General features: G+C 48.4%; 1 protein-coding gene across 3 annotated transcripts in view; it reads right to left on the minus strand.

Moving 5' to 3' along the window:
- The window catches only part of Cyth1 (cytohesin 1), an 83,158-nt gene that overhangs the window by 37,472 nt on the left and 21,480 nt on the right, over positions 1 to 24,206 (minus strand). The window contains exon 1 of one of the 3 annotated variants that reach the window (XM_087569405.1): positions 9,210 to 9,469. Coding sequence (XP_087425531.1) covers positions 9,210 to 9,240 — 31 coding nt within the window. The 5' untranslated portion in view covers positions 9,241 to 9,469. 3 annotated transcript variants of the gene reach the window in all.

The raw sequence follows: 24,206 nt of genomic DNA on the forward strand, positions 1-24,206 counted from the left end.
CTGGGGGAGGGGAGGCACTGCTAGCGTTTGCTCATAGGCTGCGCTTGCTTTCTTCTTCCCCTCAGAAGCAAAGCTTGGCGGTTGCTCTCTCCAGGAAGGGGATAACCCTTACTTAAGATGTCGGCTCAAACAGACTAGATCGGGGTCAAACATCTATTACCTAAGTCGGCATAATCTCAGTCCTTGTGCCAGTCCTACATCAGACCAGCCTGCTCCCCCATACACGCCATCTGGGAGGGTCTTGGGAGGCAGCATCCTACAAGACCCACCCCTGGAGAATCTCCTCCCTCTGCCTCCTCCTGGGATACTGCAGCCTTTCTCTCTTCTGCTGTACATGTGTGCTGCTACCCATGTGTTCTTTACCAGAGGCATGTGTGAACCATGCTTGCTAAGTGCGCTGGGTAGCAGGGCAGGGCAGGGTAGGGTTAGGCAGTCACCTTCTGGGGGTGACTGTGCGAGATGGCTGGTGACAGGGGACATGGCTACATCCTAGGCACAAGCAGTATCTCTGATTCTTCAAGGACTGCAAGGGTCACAAGGATACCTACTAGGCTAGCCAACTGGGATCCCGGGCCCAGGACAGAGATTCCACAGGTCCAGACCTGATACTGAAGGGCTACAAGGTGACTGACTGCTGACTCAAGAAGCACTGCTTGGGGCTGTGAAGGGGAGAGGGGGCTCTTAAACATGCACCAAATAAGAAGGGAAAGAAAACAGAAAATGCATCACTGAACTAAGCCAGAGTTCTTTAAGAGTGCATGGCTCGGGGCTGGGGTAGTAGCTCAGTGGTAGAGCGCTTGCCTAGGAAGCGCAAGGCCCTGGGTTCGGTCCCCAGCTCCGAAAAAAAGAACCAAAAAAAAAAAAAAAAAAAAAAGAGTGCATGGCTCAGTGGTGGGGTAACCAGAGTGCTGAGGTAACAGAGCAAACAAAAGCTGAGAGCAAGAGCCAGAGTGGGTGTCCTCTTCCCACTGGGTACCACAGCTACCTCTCTTAGCCAGATGAGTCTACCAAAACGTCTCTCGACATTGCTGAGAGTCCCTGGGGCAACCCTGCTTAATAACCATGACTTTAGACATATAACAAGGGATCCCAGCCCAGGCCTCTCGTCCTTGTAGCCTACTGTATTAGGTACCACCGCAGAGGCCACCCTTCTCTCCACAGGTGTCCCTGCAATCATCTTCAATTTCAGGGTTGAACCCAGCTGGAGAATGTGGTCAGAGAATGTTGACAGACACCCTTATCACCCTGGCAGTGTTCCCAGGCTGGACTCAAACACCATGCTCTCCACTCCAGTCCATGTCTAAAAGCAGCCATGACAGCATGACCAGCCAGTGCCAAGATGGTAGCACTTGGTCAAAGAAATCCTAAAACCACTTTCAAAATTCCTGCCTTAGGCTGCAAAAACCTTCAAGTTTTCAACAAAAAAGGGCAGAGAATCCTGCTGTATGTAGTAATTGGTTTCCTGTCTCCCTGCCTCTCACGTCTGGAGAGTCCACCCTCTCTGCTCTGCCAGTCTCCTCTTGTTTGGAGGCTCATCCCCACTCCCTGATTCCCTGAGCCACCTCCTTGCTTAGTTCATGTGTATTAGCATCACCTGACAGCAACTGGGCTCAGTGTCTGCAGGTCTGTTTGTATTACACAAGCCGTCACACACACACACACACACACACACACACACACACACACACACACACACACACAGTTTCACCTTTAGGTGGTACCTCGCACTGAACATATCTGCAGTTCTTGTCATAGTCCCAAGGGTGACATCCTTTTTGTTGAGGTGACAGTGCTGACTCTTTTTTTTTTTTTAAGATTTATTTATTTATTGTATATGAGTACACTGTAGCTGTCTTCAGACACACCAGAAGACGGCGTCAGATCTCATTACAGATGGCTGTGAGCCACCATGTGGTTGCTGGGATTTGAACTCAGGACCTCTGGAAGAGCAGTCAGTGCTCTTAACCGCTGAGCCATCTCTCCAGCCCGGCAGGTGAACCCTGACCTATTCCTTCCACATACCCTCAGCGAACATGCACATAACGTGCAATGTTGACCACTGACAACACGCACACAGAGTGGATCTTCTGCTGGCTTTATTCACTGCAGTGAACTGGCCACCATAAGCTGAGACCCATGCTAAGGGAAGCTGGCAGCAAACGCCTGTATGAGCACAGCTCTGGGCATAAACAGTAAGTACAGGGGAGCAGCAGACCAGAAGTTGGGGGAAAGTAAGTCTGTACTGGTGCAAAGCAAGTCCCTCCCACACCTAAAGAAAAAGGGACACTGAAGTAAATCAATGGACAGCCAGGTTTATGAAGACATAGTGGTCAGGGGGAAAAAAAAAAACAAAAACGGGGAAAATCCTGCCCACAGAACAGGAGTCCTAACAGAAAAAAAAATGGAAGTTTTTAGAAATTACTTAGACTTTGAACACATCAGAGACCTATGAGTGACCCTGGAAGATACAGAGCTGATAAGATGGTTCCACGCCCAAACAGCTCAGCATCACTTCTCTTACAATCAGAAGAGGCAGTACACAGTGTACTATAAAGGGGCTCTGGGCCAGATGGCAGAACTGCGGCCACACTCTCTAGACTGAGTCTGCGCAGCGGCCACACTCTCTAGACTGAGTCTACACAGCAGCCACAGTCTCTAGACTGAGTCTACGTGAGAGCCAAGATTGAGGTTGAGCTGTAGGATTCACCAGGAAGGAAGGAGCGCCCAGCTGGGGGTGGAGGGAGAACAAAGGCCTAAGGGTGGTCCAAACGGGAAAAGTCTGGAAGGCAAGATGGAGTGGGGCTGGTGTCTTTGACTCAAACAGTTGGTTCCACTGTTGCTGGGCTGAGATAAAGAGAGAAGCACTCCGGAAGAGCAAAAGCAGCAAGGAGGCGCCTGGGGAAAGGGCCTGGAGGCCGTCCAGTTTGGGGAGGGGAGAACAGGGACTGGCGTTGAAACTCCAACTGTAGTGAAAAGAAAGTGTGTCCTCTTGTACTGGTGCTGTGGCTTCACATGCCTGATACTAACACTCCCCACACACCCACTACCCCTCCCTCTCTCCTGCCGCAGTCTGCTGGAGAGGAGAGACCTCTGACCGGAGTGCAAGGTCAGGATGGTGAATGGGCACCACCCTGATTGATGTGGTAACTAAGTTCTTCTGATAGGAAGGGCACAGACAAGGTACCATTGGTAGTACCCTCCGCTCCCTGCAGAGGCCTACAGAGCCACAAGGGACACAAAGTCTCTGCCCAGTCATGACCCTCAGTCTCCTGGTACTGGAGGTTCTGAAACTCTTTATACTTAAAAATACTCTGTGATGCTTTAGTAGGAATGAGATGCTTTTTCTTTTCTTTTTTTTTTTTTAGGGTTATTTATTTTATATATGTGGGTACATTGTAACGGTCTTCAGACATACCAGAAGAGGGCATTGGATCCCATTACAGATGGTTGTGAGCTGGGAATTGAACTCAGGACCTCTGGAAGAGCAGTCATTGCTCTTAACCGCTGAGCCATCCATCTCTCCAGTCGTGGAGAGGCTTTTTCAAAGAAGCCACCAACTGCCATCTCCTCTTGCTCAAGAAGGGTCTGAAAGCTGAGAGGAGCATCTCTACCTCATGTGTCTTGGGTCTCTGCTGCTGTGATAAACACCATGGCCAAAGTAACTTGGAGAGAAAGAGGTTTATTTCAGCCTGTAGTTTAAAGCCTATCTTGAAGGGAAGCCTGGCAGGAACCTAAGGCAGGATGCCCAGGCCATGGAGGAAATGGTGCTGTCACGGGTTTGCTGCCAGGCCTGCTGAGTTTACTTTCTTACACACCCCAGGCACGTGTGCAGGGATGGCACCACCATCACGGTCCCTCCCTCACCTACTGTTAATCAAGAAAATGTCCCACAAACTTGGCTACGACAGTCTTTCTCAGTTGAGGTTCCTTCTTCCCAGAGGATCTAGCTTGTGTCAAGGTGACAAAAACTAAGTGCACGTCCCAGTAGAGTGCCAGACAGTCACTCTCTAGAGTGGCCTTAGTCCCAGTGGCAACACTGAAATCTGAAAAGAGCCCAGGAACAACTGAAGCCACCGGGTAGAGTCCAGAGCAGTCCACTGCTGGCCCCGTGGCAGTCACTGCTGCTTTGCAGTCAGCCAAGATTGGGGATACCCGAGGCCCAGGCCTCTGGCTTCGACTGCAGAGTACAGGTGGGTGAGGAGGGAATATCCATCTCTGCCCTGTCCAGCAAATGTCTCAGGGGCTGCTCTTAGATGGGCCCTTTTGGCAGGAAAGGAACTGCAGCAGGGGAGGCCCAAGAGAGCTGGGAGGGTGTGGGTAGCGGGACAGGAAGAAGCAAGGCCTTGTGTCTTTAAAAAAGGCAGATTCCAGAAGAAGCACAATAACCAGCACAAAAGGACCGCTCAAGCTCAATCACCCTAGGGACAAAAGCACCCAGGGAACAAAAGCACCAATGACATGCCTTCCCACACATGCTCCCAGAAGTGTGGACAGGCTGCTGCAGCTTTCTGTACTGTGACACACACACAGGTCTTAACATCAGAAAATCTGAGTCTGCTTCTTGAACTAAATTTGGATTCTTAATGTGTGTGTAAGAATTTACCCAATGGCTACAGCATCAAAATTGTGAAAATGGAAAATCTTTCAGTACTGAAGTGGTGACTAGAGAGTGAGTGCTCTGTAGATGACAGCAGGGACACATGATGGCACCAGGCAGTACTGTCACATGCTTCCTTATGCACTGTGTGTGCTTGGCGAACACATGTGAGCCTCACACATCAGCAGCCACCATGTGAGAGGCTCATGGAGAAGGGGCCTGCTCCAACTCTTCCCTTCTACTGCTCTGTAAGTTGGGACCGCAAGAAACACAATCTTCACTGCTGGCGCTTCTCAGAAAAAACGCAGAAATGGCACCAGCTCCTTTGCCCAGACAGAGCTTGAGCCCTTCTTCAGTGTTAGGGACATTCTTGAGCACTGGTTCACTATCAGAGAAACTCCTGCTTGGTGGCACTGCTGTGGTGGCACTGGTGGCTTTCATATGGACACACTTAGTAGAATCACAGGACTCAGAGGAAGACAGGGAAAGAGGCTCAATACCAAGAAGAAGGGGTCGGAGCAGCCACTGACTCTGGAGAGACACTCAGAGATCTCTTTGAGGTCCTAAGTTGAGTTTCCATGAGTCCTCTGTGACGTGTGAAGAAACACAGGGCTAAGGCAGAATATGACGTCCTTATTTTCCCATGAAAGGAAGGAACACACTGGGTGGGTCCTTCCACACTAGCCCATCTGTAGGGTAGCAGGACTTGATCTCCTGCCCCTACAGCTCCCATCACACATAAGCAGGAGAAACAAAAAGGTCATCTCCTGATGACCTCCGCAGCCAGGAGAGGGTGGTGTTAGCAGAGTAGGTAACTTAGGTTAACTTGGGCTGTGAGGGGCTCCATGATCTGAGGCCCACTCCCCTGGGGGCCATGGCAATAGCTGTTATAGCACTGACCAGGGATTGGCTGGGTAACTGCAAAGGCTCTTCCTGGACCTGAACGACTGACTGTGCAGCTGCTCCTGATACCTTGCTCTGTGCTGGAGCCACACAGCTCCTCGAGGCTGAAGACCTTGGGAGAGCGAGCAAGAGAAGCAGCACTCACTGGTGTCGTTCCTAAGAGGAGAGCATAGCTGAGCAGGAGACAGATGGGAGAGCAGACCCAGAACTCTGTGTTCAGCGAAGATGCTTTTTGGAAGGTTGTCAAGGTCCAAAGGGAAAATGAAAGGTGGAAATTCCCAGATACTTTCAGAAGGCCTAACTCTCCTTTTCTGATGTAGCCAACAGCAAACTGTATGCAGCCTCCCTCCCACCGGATCCAGCAGGTTCTGTGAGCCACGTGAAGACTGACTGGACACTGGAGCACGCTGCCTCCAAGCTGCCCTGTCACCTGTCTGCAGTTTCCAGCATCATCTTTGAGGACAACCCTGAAGCCAACAGGGCTCTTGACACCCCGAACCCAAGGCTGCCTTTCTTGCCACAATTCTGGACTCTTAGAATCTAATTCCACTTTCTGCCTCCCAAGCTTCCTTTCTAACTGCTCTGTGGGTCCTGGGCGTCTGTAGCGAGTGTGGCAGGTGGTGAATGGCCTCAGGCAGCGGGCCAGGCGGTCTTCAGAGGCAGAATCTGAGGCCTTGCGTCTACCAAGTCTTCACTAAGAAGAAAAAGTGCATGGCTGCTGTGTGCTGTCGACCCTGCTGTGCTCAACATGGAGGTCTGTAAAGCTCAAAGCGCAGAAAGCCCTTCAACACTGCCATGGTCGATGGTGATGTGAGCGTCATGCTTTGATGCATGCTTTGTACAAAGTCAGACACACTCCATCCAATGGAAGCACATGTCACTCTAAGTAGTATCCAGGTTCGTCCACAGCAGCAGCACCTTAGGTCTTCCTTACAACACCTAGCAAGCAGCTTGTCCAAAGCCAGGACACAGGTCACCGGAGATGCAGCAAGCAGCTGAGCAGGGCCAGGGCAGAGGCCAAGTTAACCCTGGGTGAACTGCTTAGCCTAGTGTTCTACTGGAGAGATGCTATATGGTGTGCTTTTCTATAAATAATACTATTTTATATACCCTTGTAGTACCATATAGCTTCAGATATTTTTGAGTCCTTTTTTTTTTTTTTTTTTAAAACCTGACAGCTCAGGTCTGAACTGCTCCCTGATGGTAAACGGCCCTCGGAGTTCCAACAGATCCAACACCCATAGCCCAGTTCACACTCTTGATCCCTGACCAACCAGTCTTTAGCAATTTACTCTCCTACTGAAACCTACAGATTCATTTAGCTAAGCATTTGCTGAGCATCTGCCACAGGCGCAGCCTGTGCTTGGAGCTAGGACTTAAATAGCTCCAGACCCAGCCTTGCCAGTGGGGAGAGGCGGGCAAGCCTGTGGCAGCAGCAACCTGGCACAGCATCTGTGCATGCCAAGGACATGCTGAGATGCTGCAGAGGGGCCAGCTGGATCCAGGACTTAATGACAACTCCCAAATGGAGAAGGTGTGGGAACGGTGACTCCCAATGAGGTAAGAAGCCTTAAGGATGGTGAGCACACCAAAAGTCAAAGCCTGGGGCACAGTGAGACCAGAAAGTCCCAGGAAGTGCCCTTACTGCGTCTGTGGAGGCGGGGCGGATATGGGCTCACATTAAGGAGTCTGGACTCCATTCTAAAGGGAAGGCTCAGAGGCAAGTCAATGGGACTGCACATAAGCAGATAAGCTCAAACAGCCGATCAGAGCAGGCTCTGGCAGTTAAGAAAGCAGTGCCCAGTTGATTGATTAGTGACTCTCACTCAGGCAAATAAGCACACAACCCTGGAGAGCACCCGGTGAGGTACAGGTAAAGGCTGGAGAGATGGCTCAGCAGTTTGGAGCACTTGCTGCTCTATCAGAGGACTTAGGTTTGACCCCCAGCACTCCGGGTGACTCATGACCATTTATAACTCCAGCTCCAGGGGATCCAATAATCTCTTCTGTCATCCCAGGATACCAGACACACATGTGGTACATGTACCTACATGCAGGCAAAACATTCATGCACATATACAGACAATGTTTTAAAAGAAGGAGGTGAAAGGGGCAAGGCTGATGGGCGTACCGGAAGGACCTGCCTTCTGAACATCTGACCAAAGCCCTCGTCACTGAGCAGGCTTGAGCTTGGGATGGCGAATCTGGGGAGGTAGCGTCCTGAGAAGCACCCACTGCCCTCCTTGGAGACTTCCGGGATTTGCCACAGGAAACTCGACTTGCTCCCCTGCTTACACCAGCCTAAATGTCATCCTGCTCTGTGGTTCCATGGTGAGAATCTTCTGTGGCAGTGCTTGAAAGGGCCGTTCCTTCCCTTTTGTCACAGGTAGAACGCACTAGGAGCTGGGAAACTGAGGTAGTGGCCTTCAGTATTGTTCAAAGCAGAGCTGAGCCAATCCCTCAAGCCATGGCCCTAAAGCTCTTAAGGCCCTGCCCCAGGCCCATGGCTCTAGCCCTGGATCTAGGCACCCGCACTCTGGGCAGCTAGGACCAGCAGCGGCTCCGAGTGACTACACCACACTTCCTAGCTGGGTATGTAGCTAGGACGAGCAGCCAGTAACCATGAAGATGTGGCAGAGTAGCCAGTGGGTACTGCTGGCCTGGCCATGCAGGCTCACTCTGATTAGTCCAACATTTTATTGTGTCCTCTTCTCTCAAAACCGCTCCCTGTGGAGCTCAATACCTGGGCTAATGTGGACTTACCCTTCCACACGAAAGCTCCAACAGACGACCTCACCCCAGCCTGGCATCAGCCCCCACTACTGTTCCCCTCTCTGAAGCAGAGGTACTTAACAAAGATGGCACAGCCTTCTCACCAGGAGTTTCGCCCAGGGTGAGCTCTCTTTAGCAGTGAGACTTCAAGTGTGTGCTCAGTAAGCCAGGAGAGGGAAGTGAAAGGAACAGCCAGATTTCCTGGAATTGATGGCTTTTGAAGCATGGCCTCATCTCCCTAGTTTACTCTAGTGACCACACTGGCTGCAGCTGGATGACGGACACTTGCTCTTTGTTGCCTTGGGCTTAAACACTGCAGTGCAGCCAATCCAGGCACAGCAGGACGCTGCCCAGACTCTCCAGATCCCAGCTCCTCTCTTAGACCACGGAAAGGCAAATGAGGGAAGTACAACAGATACCAGGAGACGTCAGTCTTCACCTGGCAGAAGAAAGAGGAAGCCTCTACTTTGCCTTCACTTCATTTAAGAAAAGCCAGATCTGCTGACGCCAAGCCTTGTCTGCATAGCCCAGTGGATGCCTTTGCTTCCCAGCCCAGCTTTAGTGTGGTACATGGTTCTAGAGCTGTGGCCCAAATGCTCCTCACATAGTCAACAAGCAGAAGGCTGCTACCAGGAGCATCTACTGCTTCACACAGAGCTCGAGGTAAAAGGAGGCTGGAAGACACCGGGGTGATTATCGTCACCTCATCTAGACTCTCATATTTATTCACTCTGCCTACACACACACACACACACACACACACACACACACACACACACACACACTAGAATCTTATTCACTCAGTACACTGCAGCTCAAAGCTCTTCTGAAAGAGAGAACAGAAACCATAGTCTAACTGTGCCTGGGGCCAAAGGGACCCACAGAATTCCACCCCAGCCACCATAGGCCCCTGGTACAGTCTGGGGCTGGGACTCACCGTCCTCCCCCTCTCCTTCTTTAAGAACCATTGTTTGACTTCTCAGGACAGGACAGGCTTGCTGAGCTTGACCACGAAGGAGAACTCCTAATTCACTCAGCAAAGTGTCTAGAGCTGTTTCCTGGGCTGTGGTTGGGTGGAGCTGGAAACACCTACAGGGAAACAGTCCAGCCACTAGGACAGCTCAGAACTGCTTCAGGACTACCAGAGGAAGAGCTAGTGGCACAGGGACCAATTAGCCCACTGCAGCCTGTCACCACCCAGTTCCCAGTTCAAGCTCAGGCACCGTCTAGCATGTTAAACAGCACTGAGTCATCTTGCCAGCTCAGCAGTGGGCCCTCCCCGTCTTCACTCACCCAAGCAAGGATGCGGCAGCTGCTTCATCTTCCCGGGTCAGCTCCCGGGAAGTTAGAAAGCTGCACACAGTCGTCCGCAGACAACAAGACAGTGACCACCACAGCATGCTATCAAACCCCAGCCACAAGCACAAGGCCTGGGATGAGACAGTCATGGCCATGCTCCAAGTCCACAGAGGCCTGCTTCACCCCTTTCTGACTTCTGTAGTTTTAACACACGTGTAACAACTGCACACTTATGAGGGTCTAATAATTCCATGTACACAGTGTTTAGCTCCAAAATTAGGGTGAGTAGCGTATTTCCTTTTCCTTCAATGAGTCTTCTCATCATAAATTGTGGACTGGCAAGGAGGTTCAGTGGGTAGAGTTTGACCCCCCAGAGTGCATGTAAAGGTAGGAGGAGACAACCAACTTCCACAAGTTGTCTTCTGACCATCACACTCCCATGACACGCACAAACCCCTCACTTCACTACAATAAACACACAAACGTAAATAATAGTAATAATAAAAAAACCAGGAAGCCAAGTGTGATGGTGCATGCCAACACTTGGGAAGCAGAGGCAGTTAGATCTCTGAGTTTGAGGCCAGCCTGCTCTACAGAGGAAGTTCCAGAACAGCCAGGGCCACACAGAGACACTGTCTTGAAAAACCTAAGAAGTAAGTAATAAAAATCAGCCCAGCTAGATGGCTCCACAGGTAAAGCACTCAGCATGCAGGGCCATCTTGATCTTTAAGGAGCCAGCACAGTGTTTGCTGCACCACGACCTCTGTCCTCGGGGCTTTTTGCTGGCATCATTCCGGATGATTGAAATGATATAGAGCATTTTAAAAATATTTTGGTCATTTGTATTGCTAAGCGCTGTGGGTTTTTTGTTTATTTGTTTGCTTGCTTCCTTGCTTGAAACAGAGCCTGGCCTTGAACTCACGATGCCCCTACCTAAGCTTGTGAAGTGGCGGAATTGCATACAGGCCTATGTCACCATGCCCAGTGCGTCTGTGGCTATCTGTGTTGCTTCTTTCAAGAAAGCTCTGTTTCAATCTCCTGCTCTTTGTTCTTCTGTTGTCTCTACATCTGTTTGTTTTAGCAGCCTCAGGTGGTCTGGGCTGGCCTCAAACTCCCTACTGTAGCTGAAGGTGATCTCACTCCTCATCTTCCTGCCCCCCCCTCCCAAGTGCTAGGGTGCAGACATGCACTATCATGCCCAGCCACTGACTTGTTTTTTAATTAGGTTTTTTCTATGTGGTTCCTTGTATATTGGATATCATACTCTACACAGCTTACCTATTTTTCTCCAAAGCTTTTTAGTTTGATAAAACTGCACTGGTCTGGTTTTGCCTCTGTTTGGGGCTCTTAGGCACAGTACTGTTATCTACAACATCTTACAGTGCTGCCCTACATGTTCTGTTGGTTTGTGCTTTTTATTCTAATTCAGGTCTTTGATCATCTAGAGTTGATTGTTTATGAGGGTCAGGTTAAATTCTTTAATATGTGGACACCCAGGTTTTCTGGCACCAACGTTGGTGTTTTTGTTAAGTTGGTAGACTGCAGATATGCAACTTCTAGGTTCCCACTTGTGCTTTGCAACCTATGTGACAACATCATGCTGTGTGGGCTGCTGCTGCCCTGTAGTGTGTGGGTGCCTCCCTCCCTCCAGCAGTGCTCATCTGCTCAGGGTTACAGCGGTCATTAGGGACTTTGTGGGAACTTGTTGTTCCTATCTGTGAAGAGAGCACTGCTGTTTGATCCACACTATTCCCAAGCCTGCATTGTTTCAAGCAACACTAATCTAGAACTAGAGTAAATTGCTCCCAAGGAAGACAAGCCCAAAGTGGTCTCTTGCCTGAGTTTACCAACCGGTCCTCCCTCTGCCACCCTGAACACTGAGCCAGATTGCTCCACCTTACTCAAGGATTCTGGGGGACATCAGCCCCCCGTTATTCTTTCTGATGAAGTCCACTGGGTAGCACCCCGTTCCTGGTTTTCGATGCAGCACACCACGATGTTCTTCTCTGTGTGGTTTTGATGATGTTCACGAGACACATCCCAGATGAAAGTAGAGAACAGAGGCAGGCAATCTGGTCCTGCCCAGTGACAACCACCGAGGGTTGGTCTGGCTTCTTCTACATGCAACACACATTATATTAGATGTGCCCTTCATGCCACACATATATATGTACACACTACAGAGTTAGTAACTGTTTTTGCACGCTGTTTATAAACACCTCATTTTTACTTTGTGTGTGCAAGTGTGTGTTCACAGGTGTGTGCATCAAGTAACTCCTCTGTTGCTTTCTCTTTCTTTCGTTCCTTTCCATCCCTCCCTCCCTTCTTTCTTTTTTCTTTTGGAGACAGGGTCTCTCTACATAATCCTGGTTGTCTTGGAACTCACTATGTAGATGAGGCTGGCCACAAACTCACAGAAATCCCCCTGCCTCTGCCTCCCAATTGCTGGGACTAAAGGTGTGTGCCACCATGCCCAGTTCTTCACCTGATTTTTAGGAGTGGGCTTATCAATGAATCCTCATTGGAGCTCATTGATTCTGCTAGACTTGCTGGCCAGAAAGCCCTGGACCCTCCTGTCTCCACCCCCTCACCCCCAGCAATGATTTTACAGGGGAATGGGGATGGGACTTGGGGTGTCATGTTTATATGGGGATGGGATTCGGGGTGTCATGTATATATGATACTTTACCAAGTGAGCCACCCCCTAGCCCTAATTTTTCCCAGGACTACAAAGGGTGCCATGTGCTTTCGCTACTCACAGCCTGTAACTTTTAAGCAGGGCCCAATCTCAGTGCCCTGTGCACGTGCTCTGGACATGGCTCTAGTTCTCCCCATAGGACTCACTTACAAGTTGAGGTCCTTGATCCAGAAAAGCTTCCCCTGAGTTTCTGGAGTGGACTGTGAGGCTCCTTAGGAAGCTGTCTGTAACAACACAAGTACTACCATGACATCACTGGGTGGTGTCCTAGTTTCATTTCTGTTAACGTGACAAATGCCCTTAGTTAACACCACTCTAGGGAGAACGGGTTTATTTGGCTTAAAATTCCAGGACACAGTCCCTCACTTCAGAGAAGCCAAGGCAGGAAATTTAAGCAGTAAATCACATCATATCCATAGCCAAAAACTGAGGGAAATGAGCTGCTTACTTATTTTGTCTTAGTTAGCTTTAGGGCCCAGCCCAAGAAATGGTAAGCCCACAGTGGTCTATGAACTCTTACATCAATTAATAGCCAACCAAGGAATCCCCACAGACATGCCCAGAGGCCAGCCCCATCTAGGTGAGCCTCAGTTCTCAAGTCACTCCCCTCCCGGGTGATTCCAGGTTGTGTGGAGTTGACGGTTAAATCTAAGCAGTTCTGGTGGCTTTCACTGTCTTCTCTCTGTGCCTTGCTGATGTGGCCTTCCTTGTCTAGTCCTGAAACCCTCTCTGGGGTGAGGTACTCTTCAAGCTCTGCCCTCGAAGAATCCACTATCACTGCATTCGGCTCCATCCAAAACCCATTTAATGGTTCCTAACCCCTATTTCGACCTCTGGCATCAGATCTGATTCCCAGATGATCCTGACTTGGGAAGGACAGGTCACTTCTGTTTCCTGTCTCCTGGCAATGGGACAGCACGTGTCTAGATTCCTAGAGTTTGATCTGTCCAGACAGGCCCGCACTGAACTGCACTGATGGGTGGGGGCATTCCCAGTGCTGATCTCTGTATTGGCCTCACTGGCATCAAGGCTGGCTTTCCCCGAAGCGTGAGAACACTTCTGATCTATGAGCCGCTGTCCACACCTTGTGGGTTTTTTTCCCTACTGGTTTGTAGGACTGAACAGACTATTCAGAGCACATACTGCGACCTATAGCTTGTTCTTAACTCCAATTCTACCTTCAGTTTTACACATCGTTTTAAGAACCAATCAAATCTATAATCGTTCCTCTCTACTGTTTCCCCCAATAAGGGTCCCTGAGCACAGTGGGTGTGGGCTGCAGAGACATCAAGGACTAAATGGACACACAGTGTTTCCCCTGTGAGGATGATGAAGAGAGTGGGCCACTCCTGGACATGTGCTCTGGGGCTCTGGAGCCTGTGGAGTCCATTGGGGAGCTGGAAGGATTGTAAGGAGGTTTGAGGTTGAAGGGCAGAGGCCTTTGGGGGGCTGTGGGGGGCCTTGGGCTGTTTCAAGGACAACAGTTTCTTTCTGGGTGAGATGAATGGCCACTGCCACGTTCTGGACAGATCAGAGACATCTGACTTCCTTTGTGACACTTCACCTGGGGCGCTGGTGAGAGTGTAGATTGCGGGCAGCCACAGCAGAAGCTGTATGACCCGAGAAGCTGCTATGAGAGATGGGCAGCTAAGCAATAAAAAGGCTCAACTCCCTGCTCCATTTATGTCTAAGGTAGTGCCAGGGCCTACTGATGGACTCCATGTGCGGCATGAAGAGTCAAGGCCTGAGAAGGTAAAAATATGAAACTCCATCTTCTGAGAGGCATTATTCAATGGTCCATTCTTAGTATAATTCTCAAAAAGTGGATCAAGGGCTAAAGAGGTGGCTCACTGGCTAAAAGCACTGGCTATTCTGCCAAAAGTCATGAGTTCAATTCCCAACATCTACATGAAGGCTCACAACCATCTGTAATTGAATTTGATGCCTTTTTCTGGTATGTCAGCAACAACATGCTCATATACAACAGGTAGATAGACAGACAGACAGACAGAGTGAATCAAAATAGCTCATACAGCACTACTAACGCTACTTGAACTATCATGAGATATTACGGCAATAGGCCTGAGTCCTAGCTTCTGTGAGTCTGAGCAGAGCAGAAAAGCTGCCCCACAAACTGTAATGCAGCAGAAACCCCTGGCCATGTCATGATTCCCCCTGCTTGATTTCTGCTCCTTAAAGCTGGTGCAGCATTAACTCTGTCAACTAAAAGGGGAATATAGAAGCCTATCTTAAGTCCCAAGCACCATGTTTGACTCGGAGGAAAGTAACTACATGATTATCATCCCTACTAGGCAAGGCATGTGGTGTACCCTGTAATCCCGACACTCAGGATCCGGGGCAGGGGACAGATCACAAGCTAGTGGCCCACCTGAACTACACAGCAAGACCATCCATCTCAAAGTCTAAATGACAACATTCAGGGTCCTGGTGCAGACCTGTAATAATAACTACTTAAAAGGCTTAGGCAGAGGACTACAAATTCAGGCCTAATTCCAGTGCTACAAAGTATATTCAAGGCCAGGCTAAGAAACTTATCAGGACTCTACAGAAACAGGAGGTAGACCAGTGAAAGAGCAGTCATCTAGCTTTATCTTACAAACTGGGACTGAAAGCTTGAAAGCTGGCAATACTAAGAGTCCCAACATCCTAGCTGACTGTGGTAGCGCACATTTTCAACCCCAGCACTCAGGAGGCAGAGTCCAGTGGATCTCTATGAGTTCAAGGCCAGCCCAGTCTATACAGTGAGTTCTGAGGAGTTAAGGCTGCATACTGAGACACTGTCTCAAAAGCCACAAACCAACCAACCAAACAACCAAACCCCTAGTTACAGCATCCAGCTAGGGTAAACAGGAACTATCCAGAGCACTGGGATGCGTAAGCACCTCATGTACTAGGCACATCTCCAGCCCGTGCCAAATGGAGCCTCCTAGAAAGGCCCCTACGCATTTACCTGATGGGAACTGTTAGGGAGTTCCCGTGTACACTTGAGATAACAAAAGCAGCCAAGGCTTAGAGCAGGGCTTCAGACGCTGTGGAGCCTCACAGGAGCTGAGGGAGGCCCTACAAGCGAGTGTGAAACCGGCCAAGGGAGAGAGATCATTTGAAAGCTACGCATATTCAAATCATGTGTCATGGCGTTCCTACTCGAGTTTGTTTTTAAAATAAGTTTTATTATGCATATTTAAGGTGTACAACATGATGTTCTGGAAGACATGTAGGGCAAGTTGGCACACCTGTCCTGTTCCCACGGCAGAAGCACAAGGCTGCACTCCTCCCTGTGATCCCAGCACAGCTCACTGCTTAGCTGTCAGGCCTTCTGAGTGAGCTGCTCTCCTGGCCACACCCCGAATACTGATGCAGGCGTCTAGATTCAAGGTATTTCATAGTTCCAAATAATTGAGACACGGAAACAGATCTAATCCTTACTCCCGCCCACCTGCAATGGATAGGGTGAGACTATACAAAGATGGCTGACTTGCTGTGACACTGATGGTGTGAATGTTTCTGATATTCTGTGCCTCAGTCAGGCTTACTCTCCAACTCTAGAGCACTGCCTGCCCGGTTCAGACTGCAGCGTAGCTTCCCACGTGCTCCCTTCCCACGTGCTCCCTTCCCACGTGCTCCCTTCAGACTGCAGCGTAGCTTCCCACGTGCTCCCTTCAGACTGCAGCGTAGCTTCCCACGTGCTCCCTTCAGACTGCAGCGTAGCTTCCCACGTGCTCCCTTCAGACTGCAGCGTAGCTTCCCACGTGCTCCCTTCAGACTGCAGCATAGCTTCTCACGTGCTTCCACCAAGCAAAATTACACAGACATTGTTGATGAAACCACGACTTAGCATTTAAAAATGAAAAAAAATGGGTCGGAGAGATGGTTCAGCCATTAAGGGCTACCAAAAATAAAAATAAATATTGCCTACAGAATAGCACAGTGACATGAAGGGCCACTTTTTCCTGTCTTATGTCTGTCACTGATTAATATTTAAATTCTACCACAGTATAAAACAGTACCAACAGGGTCAAGTGTACCAAGCACTGTGTTCAAAGGTGCTTTCCAGAGAAGAAGACTCCAGGAAAAATGAGGTGATATTGCTGAGAGCCAAAAGCCTGCTCCCATTCCCTGATAAGCCTTTCTGGTACCTGGACACCCATGGGGTTCTCATGGCTGGCCAGAATAAGCATGTATGAGGTAGAATTATAACACTTTTATTATCAAAATGAAGCGTCAACATTAACAAGGTGTCAAAACGTCCCCAGCTCCGGAAAAAAAAGAACCAAAAAAAAAAAAAAAAAACAAGGTGTCAAAACAAACACAGACCTAATGCATGCCTTTGCTGCCTGCCCCTCCCCCTTCTTCAGGTCCTCACTTGTCTAGGCTGGCTTTGAACTTGCAACTGAGGAAGCTCAACTCCTAAGTGCTAGGATTACAAGGATGAGTCACCACGAACATCTCTTTTTTTTGTTTTATTTTTTTCTAAGAAGGGCAACTGACATTTGCAAGGAAAAATAAGACACAGAAAAGGTATAATGTTGTAAAACCAACGAAGATTGATCTTCTTCCTTTGTGAAGAAAATCTATTACTGGTGCCATCGAGTGCCCCGGAGTGAGCACTGTGTGCAGGTTCCCTGTCTGTAACAAGGACAGACAGCACTGCCACAATGCTTTCAGAGAAGCCCCACAGTTCTCTTAGCACACAGTGGTGTCCGGAGTATCGGGAAGACTCAGCTAAAGTGACTCTCTGGAGGCAATGACTTAAGGCCCCAGTTGAGCACAGCCCAGAAATGTTGGAAGATACGTCTTGCAGCCTTCACCGGCAAGTTTCTGATGCCAGGGAGACACTTCCTCCATGGCAGAGAACACTGTAAGATCCACAGGGAAGAATGATAAAGCTGATGCTGAATTAACCCTCACACCGCACTTCAATGTGGCTACTGTAGTATCTTTAAATACCCTTTAAATATATTTAACAAAAATTTACTTTAATTAATTAATTAATTAAAAACTTAAAAAAGAAACTGAAAAAGAAAAACCTCTTGTATCTGGAGACTGGGTCTATGCTGCCCTCTGCTGGCTGAATGAATAAACTGTTGCTCGCTATGGCTGTTCAGCTCCCTTTCGTGGATGTGCTTGGTACAACACTAATGTAGGAAACAGAGTTTGTGACTGTGTGGCAACTTTCAGCTTCACTCACCCTTAGGGTTTTTCTTCCCCACTGAGGCTTTGAGACTGGATCTCACTTTGGAGCCTTGGCTTATCTCACACTCATTATGTAGACCAGGACAGCCCCGAAGTTACTGCTGCCTCTGCCTTCCAGCGCTGGCACAGGCTTATACCACCTGTGATGCCAGCCTCCCACTGTCCCCAGGGTAACCACAGTCAAGTGAGCACTGAGCGCTCTGCACTGATCTGCCAAACCTTCACAAGCCATTCAGTCTGGCACTTTGTCCCCAAGTGTTAAGTGTGAGGTTTACTCAAGGACACGGGTGGCAGCACTGGAACAGTTGACCACAAAACAGCATGAACAGGGCTTTGAGACTGAAGAGCTCCAAGCTCAGAGGAAGAATACAAAGAAAAACTCCCCCGTGGGAATAGTAGAGCGAGCAAGCAACTGGAGAAGGAAAGAAAAAATACCTTTTGAGAAAACCAGGAACTTGGTAGCATCATCTGGCATTTACTTTGGAGGTGACCTAGAAATAATAAATGCTGCACAGAAGTCACCGTCTCAAAGGATATAACCTTTGTGGTGAGGAAGCCCCATCTGAGAGGGAGGACAGTTTCAGACAGTGCTGTGCAGAACAGGAGTCCCCTCAAGACCCAGCATGCCTGGCCCCCAACCCTCCACTCTAACTCTCCTTGTCACTCTGTTCTTTGAAAACACCTCATTCTCTTCTCAGGCAAGGAATCTACTCCAGAGAGTGGGCTATAACAAGCAGGGATGGAGAAAAGGCAAACTCAGAGGCAGGATAGGGAGTCCTATCAGGACACTTTCTGGTGGGCTGGCAAGTTCTGTTACACTAGCTAAGAGACCAGAGGCTGCAGTCTGAGAATCCACCAGGTGAGTTTTAAATGCACGGATCAGTTCAAAATACAGAGACACTACTGCAGGACTATTTGATCTCCCTGAACTATTTGACTGAGGCAGAATAGGCATTGTCCAGTCACCTCACTGTCACCACCACCACCACCACCACCACCACCACCACTACCACCACCACCACCATCATCATCTCTAACTCAAGATGAAGTATGCTTAGGGGTGAAGGGAGGTGACAGCCACCTGCCCTGGCCCTTCTTTGAGTGCCCCCCACTTGTTCTCCCCTGCACCTCACCCCTCCCACCATCTCTCTTGTACGTCATCCTATGGTACCACAGAGGGACAGTTTCCCTAAACTCTAAAACTCCTAAATGGTAGCTTCTTGCTACCAAAACTTCACAGGCCAGCAGTGGTGGCCTTTAATTTCAGTACTTGGGAGGTGTATCTCTGTGAGTTGAGGCCAGCTGGTCTATAAAGCAAGTCCAGGACAGCCAGGACTACACAGAGAAACCCTGTCTCAAAACAAAACAACAACAAAGCAAAACAAAAAACCCTTCACAGACAACAAGGAGTTTTCTGAGAGACTAAATGCCAGTCAAAAAGCCTGCTATTAGACAAGGCAGATGTTGAATACACAGCCTGAGTCATTTTATAACACAGTGCGGTCTTTAAAAACGTCACTGATGGCACGGCTTCCTGCACTTCCTTCCTCCTAGTCTAACTGCATAAGGACTACAAGATGGCTGTGCTACTGTGGTCCCAGGGCATGCCCAGTACAGAAAACACACAAGTAACATCCCAGCCACTCACAGCCCAACAGGAAGCCTCCATCCATCCTTGAGAATGGTCCTACACCATTTTCTCTGAACTCAACAAACATCCACGTGGCTGTCCTGTGGGGAAGGTGGTATGCAGCAGACTAACAACAGCACTTTCTGTGAGATGTCACAGCACGAGGCTGCACCTCAGGTTCTACCCATCGGTGTGCTCCACAGGACAGTCTGAACAGAGAGCATTCTCCACCATCCTGCCTTCTCCACCATCCTGCCTTCTCCACCATCCTGCCTTCTCCACCATCCTGCCTGTGCCTGTGGGAATTCTGAGGTAGAGATTCAGAGCTGAGTTCCAGTTAACTGAATCAGCTCTTCACTGTTATCTGAAATTTTTTGAATGAGCAGAAGAGGCTATGACGTTTCCCTGAACCCATCACCCTACTTCCCCTGTGGTCATCTCTTATGTCACTGTTGCCAGAAACTGTGAACGCATGAGCTTACTCAGACAGCGCACCTTCCACAGAAATGCCCTTTCTGTCCAAACCTCAGAAGACCTCACCTGATTTCATTTCTAAAAATGTAAGTATTATTACTTGTCTTTCTTTGTTAAGACAGGGTCTCTGTAACCCAGATGAGCCTCACCTCACTATGTAAGGGAGGATGACCTTGAACTCCCTCCTCCACCACCCATGAGCTAGGACTACAGGTGCACACCATCACAAGAGGCTTCCACTGCACTTAGCTGTCAAACCTCTCTGTCACTTTCAGCCCACGGCGGTCCCTGGGTAAAGGGGAGTAAGCTGGGCTTCTGTGAGGTCATCCTTGTCCCCACCCCAACCTCCTAGGCCAGTCTCTTACTAGTTGCTGACACTCCTCAGCAACTTCTGAGTGGCGATTTCACTGCCAATGTCCTCCAGGTGGCTGTCGTTTCTGGACATCTTTCTGCCATCACACGATCTTCCAGACTGGCTCATTTCGTCATTTGTCACGCCAAGCCATGCCATCGACTACCTTGTCAAGGACTGTGGAATCTTCTGGATGTAGATGGTGTTTGGAAACCAAGATCAGGGTTCTTGACTGCGTTGAATGAACAACTGTAACTGCGAAGCCACTCACATGCCACTCTCACTCCTTCCCACCGAGTGAGCCCAGCTGCCTATGCTGGAATGCCACGCGCACAAGCACCATGCTCTCCTGGCTGAGGCTTTGTTGCTGGTTGTAGATGCTCTATATGTAGCTCGGATAGGGTCCTCTGTGTCTGTACACTCTATACACACCTCCAACTCCATTGCCCTCTATACACACCTCCAACTCCATTGCCCTCTAACACACCTCCAACTCCACTGCCCTCTATACACACCTCCAACTCCACTGCTCTCTATACACACCTCCAACTCCACTGCCCTCTATACACACCTCCAACTCCACTGCTCTCTATACACACCTCCAACTCCACTGCCCTCTATACACACCTCCAACTCCACTGCCCTCTATACACACCTCCAACTCCACTGCCCTCCAACTTTCTACGTAAGGACTCTGCTCCACAAAAGTTCACTTATCTATAATCTAGTCTGTCAAAATATTCTTTATGACTTCTGGGTTTAGAGGACAGTGATTCAAGAGGTAGTGTTCCCAATAAAACTAAAATTATCACCAAATTTACATCTGCCTGCCTGCCTATCTATCTATCTATCTATCTATCTAGCTATCTATCTAGCTATCTATCTAGCTAGCTAGCTATCTAGCTATCTATCTAGCTAGCTAGCTAGCTAGCTAGCTATCTAGCTATCTAGCTATCTAGCTATCTAGCTATCTTTAAGCTAAACTCATCTGCAGTTGATCAAGGTACAAAACGACAAATGGATCTAAATTTCTTTCTGAATGGATAGTTAACTGTCATCAACATCTGCAGAAATGTCACCAGATCAGAAAATCCCAGGAGTCAGCTGCCTGGGCCTGGGCTGTACAGAAGTCACCTGCCCTCTCCATATGAGAATTTTCTCATCTAGAAAATACATTTTTATACTTCACAGCCAGGTATATGGTCCATGCCTGTAATTCCAGCTAAGGTAGGAGGGTCCTGCATTTGATAAAGAGAGGATTGTGAAGCCAGAAAAGGAAGAGGAGGGAAGGGGAAGAAGGGAAAGCAGATGATAGGCTGCACTGATTCTAAGACCATTCTTTAGTTAATCAATTACAGCTGAGACAGCACTTAACATGCAACCAACATAGAAATTAGTACGGTGTTTCACATATGCATGTTATATACTTCAAGTGCTTAATATCTGTCATGCAAGATGGGGCACACCAGGCTACCTCATCGATTTAGTTGGATTTTGCTGAGATATCATATATGTACAGGTGAAAAGTACTTAAAAAGCTGAATGTCTGTCTATTATTGAAATAGAATATATATGTATTATATATGATAATATATATATATTATTGTAGGACATTGATACAAACTTTCTCTTTAAGACTAGAGAAAATGGGGGCTAGAGAGATGCCTCTGTGGTTAAGAGTACTGGATGTTCTTCTGAGGTCCTGAGTTCAAATCCCAGTACCCACTGTAGTCCCATGGGATTCAATGCCCTTGTGCAATGCATATGCAGGCAAAATACCCATATACATACATACATACATACATACATACATACATACATACATACATACATACATCTTTCTTTTAAAAAAAATTGGAGAAAATGGAGGCTGCACACCACCAATGACTTAATTTTCTACCCTAATTTTCCTCTAGCAGAAATCCCTGAAAGGATTAAGTTCTCACGTAGCAGCCAATTACACAGGGCAGGAAACCCAGCATGAGGCCTGGGACCCGTCTACACAGGGGAAGAATCTAGAGATGAGGGGTTGGGCTCACTACAGAGCTTACAAGGCTGCTCACTGTAAGTCCACACACTTGCCAACTCAAGTGCCCAGAACTGAACTTACCACATTGGGAAAAACTTTTACAAGGAAAAAATCTAAAACTTTATTGAAAGACTTTGTAAAGAAGCTGAGAGCTGAACCCACACACAGAAGGTCTCGGCACACTAAAGAGTCAATTCCCTCAGTGAACTCGGGCTCAGTGCTACTGCAAACCATCACCCAGACATTCCTCAGTGATTTAGGGGTTTGGGATATCATGGTGCTGGCCTGGGACATGGAGCTCAGAATCTCTCTCCAGAGAAAAACTCTTAACAGGTGATGGCACTGGTGTGTATGGAGACAAAGGGACCTGTGTCGGCACAAACGCTGCTGGGATGTAGCGTCACACACACACTGACAGACAGGAATGTAAACAGTCACAAGGCATTCACAACACTGGAAACTCAATGTTCATCAAAAGTACAGCGGTGTTTCTAAATTGTGGTATGTTATTACATGTTGGCAAACAAAAGCACAGCATAAAAAGCCTCCTGAACATTATATTCTCTCTCTCTTTCTCTCTCTCTCTCTCTCTCTCTCTCTCTCTCTCTCACACACACACACACACACACACACACACACACACACACACACACACACACACACTTTCAAAACAGAAGAATTCTTACTAAATACAAAACCACTGCAGATTTACGAAGGCATTTCCTAACATAGAAACTTGAGCACACCTCCCACACGGCCTTCACTGAGGAACTTCTAGAAGAGTTCTGAGAACATCACTGATATGTAAAACAACAAAGATGGGGTTCAGCTGTAAAGGTGGCATGGTGCTTCCAGGACAGGTCAGAAGGGAAGTCAAAACACAAAAGTCCCAGCACAGTCAGTGCTGCCTTCTTGAGAAGGCAGGCTATGGAATCATCTAGAAGAACTGCCTGCCTGGAGGTGGGGAGCAGGCGGAAGATACTGCAGCTGGGTAGAGATGAACACAAACAAATGCCAAACCCCATGCGTTCAAAGAAAACCAAGGAAATGTCAAACTGATGCAGTCAGTACCTCTAGGGAAGGCTTTAGAGAACAGAGACTGTGGATCTGGCCACTTCTATTTGAGGGGGAGGAGGAATTCTGAAATGAATACTGTGGGCATTCCTATGCAAAGATTTGACAGTGTTTTGAAACTGACTTTAACCTAAGAATTGCATCAGTGTTGAACATCCTTTGAGTAACATTTAAAACTGAGGGACTGGGGGATGGTTCAGTCCTTAACATACCAGTTGCTCTTACAGAGGGCCCAGGTTTGGTTCCCAACACCAAATTCCCCTAAAAGAAAGCCCCATGTACACTCCCACTACCCCAGTTATGGAAACCACCGATTGCCCTTTCTGTCTGGCCAGGCCTGCTGTGTTCATGTGGCCTTTTATGCCCGGTTGTCATACCGTCTTCAAGGCCCAGCTACTCCAGAGCCCCTTTTAACTGCCCAGTAATGCTCACTAGATGATGCTACGCCGTCCTCTGTTTCCCTCTGACCTGCTGGTGGGCATCTAGGCTACGTGCACTGTTGGGTTCTTCTGACTGGTGCTGCTGGGAGCACTCAGCGTCTGCACGTGGTTCTCCATCTTAAACGACGCGTCTAGTGCTCTGATCGGGTTTTCTGCTTTTCTGGATCCTACCATCTTTCAAAGTTGACTCCAGAGCCTCTCTCAGCTGTCTGTCAACTGTGACCACACAAAGGAAACAGTGCTGGGCCAGATTTCTGAGTTCTCCTCTAAGCTCTCTGATTTAACAACCTATGAGCACTGTTCTCCACTGATCATGTCCTCTGAACAGCGCCTGTGGCTTAGGTGGCACCCAGTACGTGTACCATTAGCTTGGTGTACGTGAGTGCTGACCTTCCCTCCAGGGAATGAACACATAGATGTTTCGGCATGGCGGTTGCTACAGGGACGCTTATGGTCAGGAAATCTGCTCTGCAGCTAGACTGAGGCCCTACGCTGCAACCACTTGCAGTGCATTTTGAAAGTATAGCTTTTAGCTCCTTCAGTGATCTTTCCAGAACTTTAAGTAGCTAGAAAACACAGGACATAAAAAAGGAGAGGAGGGAGATTATTCAATTGCTTCATATTTTTCTCTGCATGTCTAAACAAAATTCAATTAGGAGTTTTGACACAGTTTTTAGCCTTAAGCAAAAAAGTCAAACCGTGCAAGATTTAAGTTCACTTATGA

This window comes from Rattus norvegicus, chromosome 10 (assembly GCF_021556685.1).
Source record: "Rattus norvegicus strain SHRSP/BbbUtx chromosome 10, alternate assembly SHRSP_T2T, whole genome shotgun sequence".
Taxonomy (NCBI): Eukaryota; Metazoa; Chordata; class Mammalia; order Rodentia; family Muridae; genus Rattus; species Rattus norvegicus.